Genomic DNA, 4,189 nt, shown 5'->3' on the forward strand with positions numbered 1-4,189 from the left:
ATTATTTGTTAAGTTCTTAAGTACTTCCAAGTCTTTTTTTTTACTTTCTTTTTTGTCGTTTGCTCTGTTTGTTTGTTTTCTGAACTAAATTTCAGGTGATTTTCTTGTACTTTTAACTAATTTTATGCTAATTTTGGACTAGACAAAAATGGAAACTGAGCCTAATGGATAACTTATTCTGAGTCCCACAGCTTGTGCCAAATGACTCGTTTCACTCTTTAGTAAATGATCCATTTGATTGAAAGTTTAGAAAACTGCATGATTGAATCATCTTATTACGATTCAAGTTAACAGAACTGAAAATTAGCTGCTCAGTTGGAGGATGTCTTTATTGTGACTGCTCTATGGGCCAAATAATGCCAGAGATCCAGGTTTTACCTGTTTATTGCCTATTTTAAAGAAAAAAATAGAGCCAATTACTCAGGTTTTAAGGGGTTTAAGCTCACACACCAAAGCAGACTGGCAGAACCGGAAAAATGGCCCAACTCTAATGGATTACTTATTTTGAGTGTCACGGCCTGCACAAAAAGGCTCGTTTAACTCTCTAGGATTTGATCCATATGGTCCGATAACATTTGGAAAGTTTAGAAAAGCTGCACGATTTAATCATTGCATGTCGATTCAAGTTAACAGAGCGCTAAACTAAACTAAATTAACTGCTCAGTTGGAGGATGTCTTTATTGCGACTGCTCTTGGGGTCAGTGATGCCGGAGATTCGGGTAATTTTATACCTGCGGGAAGTCGAACTTTGTTTACTTAATGTGGCCTGCAGTAACTTTGATAGGAATGAACGGAGCTGCGCTTTCAAAGCAGTATCCAGTTCTCTTTATACATCTATGGCTCGTGCACCGACTGCCTGTTAACCCCATGCACTGCCTGCCCTCCACCCAGCCCCACAAAGACATGCAGAGTGTCCTGCCAAGGAATACAAGGGCAGGGCCACATGTCACCCATTATGTCTCCGCCGTGTAGACACACGAAACGGACAGCACACATGCAAACGGTCACATTCACGTCGTCAAAGTGTCTCTGAGGTTCGGCGTGTTGGAAAAGAAAGAGAGGGAGCAGCTGAGGACTGCGTGAGATGGCTGATTTCCATCAACAGTCTCTCCCTCTCTGTCTTTCTCTGTCTGTGAACCAGAAACCAGTCGTATTGTTGTTTGGGGTAAAAAGTTCATTCTTTTATTTTTGGAGTCCTTCTGCTTTACACTGAGTCTATAAATAGCGGGGAGGTTTGTGCGCGTGAGGGTGAGTTGGGTGGAGATTTGCTGTCATCCTGGAAAAGATCAAGCGCTGCATTAAATCACACCTACAGAAACAGCGCTCACACGTACTGATTTTCGTTGTTTTATGCAATCTTCCCTCCACATCTCACGTCTCAGTTTGGCCTAAAATTCCCTTTTTTTCTTCTCTCTCTCTTTCTACGACAACATGCTGAGTGTGCTCGTCTGCGAGCGCTCTAAATTTAAACCGTGTTGATCCTTGTGCTGTTTTCCTGAAACGAGGTAGAGTCACAGGCAGCGTGACTCAGACTCTAGATATTCATGTAACGCTCTCCGGCCGGCGTGTTGCTGCTCGCTGCAGACGAGCCTGATAGTGTTAATCAAAGTGTTTAGGTTTGTTGTGGCAAAACACATTAATTATGGCTTCATGTCAGGAGCTTGTCAGTTCATATTCAATCATTCCTGAAGTGGAAAACAAGCGAGGAGGCGGAAATTACACAAGTCAGCTACATTAGAGCTGCAACTAATGATTATTGTCATCTGTTGCTCATATTCTGGATTTGTTCTTTGGTTTTTTAAAATAGTGAAAAATAATCCAAAAGGTTTCCAGAGCCCAAAATGCTTCAGCTTGCTTATTTTGTTCCAAACTGACAAGATTATTTAAATTACAGTCATATAAAAGTGAGAAAACCAGCGTATTTTTAGAAATCCCAAAGTTCGATCATTGCTTTTTCCCTCGTTTTTCAGTTTCTATTAAACTCATTGTAGGTAGTGCACAGCACGCACCACCAGAACTTAGTCTGCGGTCTCTGCTGGTGGAATAGGTGAGCTGAAAGACACAGCGACACCTGGTGGAGGAGGGAGAAGTTACAGGACTGTAAACAGCCGGCGGCCAGCAGGCAGAGAGAGACTGTGGGGGAGTAACGGCAGGTTTTTTACACTTTGTTAATTAAAAATTTATTTCAACCATATTGGAGCTCCTGATTGTTGAAACGGAGGACTTACTAACTAGATTATTAGCAAGAGTAACCAAGACAGTTTAGGTGAGTTTTATTTCGTTTCTGTCAAGTTTGAATGAAGTGTGTTTTGTGATGAGTTACAGGACTGTAAACAGCTGGCGGCCAGCAGTCAGAGAGCGTGCGTGGGGGAAAAACGGCAGGTTTTTTACATCTAACTCAATAAGTTAAGGATTGATATTTCATATTGATATTTTAACCAATTTGGAGCTAGTAATTGTTGAAAAAATGGACTTACTGACTAGATTACTAGTAAGGGTGACCAAGACAGTTTGGGTGAGTTGTACTTCACACTTAAGTGTTAATTTAAGTGTTAATTTCTACGGTCACTTTCAGTCATGTTTTTAGTGATTAGGAAATAAATTATTGTATTTTAATTTAAATGTCTACTTTGAAAAATCTACTTAATGTCCTCTTGAGAGGCCTGCCAAAAATATCTTCTTTAAAAATTGCCAAAAATTAAAATACATTTTTAAAAAATCTCTCTAAAGTTTTCTTTTTTAAAAAAATCACATTTTTTTTTAAATTGACAAAATGTTTGTTTTTTTAAATCGCCAAAAATAAAAAAAAGTTCAAATCTGTTTCTCATTAACGGATAAAAAATACCAAAAAAAACATCCTTAAAAGAAAACAGCAAAAGTAAAAGCAAAAATACCAAATATGTGTCAGCCTCTCGGATATCAGGTTTGTTGATTTTTAATTTTTAATTTTTAATTTTTAATTTTTTTTAATCAGGGTAAAATGAATATTTTGTGGTTTTGGACTGTTGGCAGAACAAAACAAGACTTTTAAAAATGTCAGACTGATTTAATAAAAATAATTTGTTGCCACCTCAGTTTGATATAATGAAAATCTGATTTTGGCGATTAAGAGACAAAGTTGGGAGACACATTTGTAGAACTTAAAGACGGCGCAGCAGTCGGTTTGTTTTTTGTGTTTCTTCGAGCTCACTTTCGTCATCCTCTTACGTCTTTGTCATTCCAATTTCATTCTCCATTTCCTCCCATGTGCCCGAGGGCGGCCGCCTCCTGAAAGCGAGTGCGTCTCTTTTTCTTTCTCTTTTCTTCACCTGCTGTGATGACGGCAGAGAGCTGCCAAGAAAACCTGCCTGTGTGTGTGTGTGTGTGTGTGTGTGTGTGTGTGTGTGTGTGTGTGTGTGTGTGTGTGTGTGTGTGTGTGTGTGTGGACATCCAGTTAACTCGCCGAGCTCTTAAGCTCCACTTCAGGAGCGAGACACGGGTCACATGGCGCGCACACACACTCACAGACTGCGAGCGCTGATCGTCCTGCTCAGGTCCATCTGCAGTCTGTCACTGAAACTCACATTTTAACCCTTTATTGTGAGTTTCAGGCCCTGTGGCAGGAAAAGCTCTCTGTGCACAGAGAATATCATGTTTCTCCTCGTGGTATTAAAGCAAACCTCCACCCCCCAAAATGACCTTTTGTGTGGCAATTCAGGTTCATGTAGTTATGAAAAACCTGAGAAAAATCATTGAATTTGCTTTTGGAAAAAGTTTTGGAAAACTAAATATACCCTGAACGTTTTGGAAAAGTTGTATAAAAATGTTTCATGAACTTCTATAGTAACACTCAGTGTGTTCAAAGATGTTCGAAAATGTGACAATGCAGCAATCATTTCTGTTTATTACGGTTTCTAGCTGTGATAAGTGACGTTATTTAGGTGATTTTTAAAGAAAACATGCCTTCCAAACCTGCGGCAATGCAAGTTCAGAAGGCATGTTTTAACCCTTAGTAACCCGAGCAGATTGGTTTGATTTTTTTCTAAAACGTGAAAAAAATTCTGTGACCAACTTGCAAGAAATTAGTAGGTGACAAGAAAATAAAGTAAAGTGAAAATAAAGTAAAAAAAGAAAGGAAAAAAGAGGGGAAAAAATAAATGGATAGAATTTTTTTTAAAAAATAGGGAAAATGTCCAGAAGTCTATATTAT

General features: G+C 39.0%; 1 protein-coding gene across 1 annotated transcript in view; it reads left to right on the forward strand.

Moving 5' to 3' along the window:
* Positions 1–704: 704 nt before the first annotated feature.
* LOC121960125 (beta-adrenergic receptor kinase 2-like) overlaps positions 705–4,189 on the forward strand; it is an 8,310-nt gene continuing 4,825 nt past the window's right edge. Inside the window, exon 1 of the mRNA XM_042509726.1 lies at positions 705–719. Coding sequence (XP_042365660.1) covers positions 705–719 — 15 coding nt within the window. The remainder of the gene's footprint in view (positions 720–4,189) is intronic.

Source organism: Plectropomus leopardus, chromosome 20 (genome assembly GCF_008729295.1).
Source record: "Plectropomus leopardus isolate mb chromosome 20, YSFRI_Pleo_2.0, whole genome shotgun sequence".
Taxonomy (NCBI): domain Eukaryota; kingdom Metazoa; phylum Chordata; class Actinopteri; order Perciformes; family Serranidae; genus Plectropomus; species Plectropomus leopardus.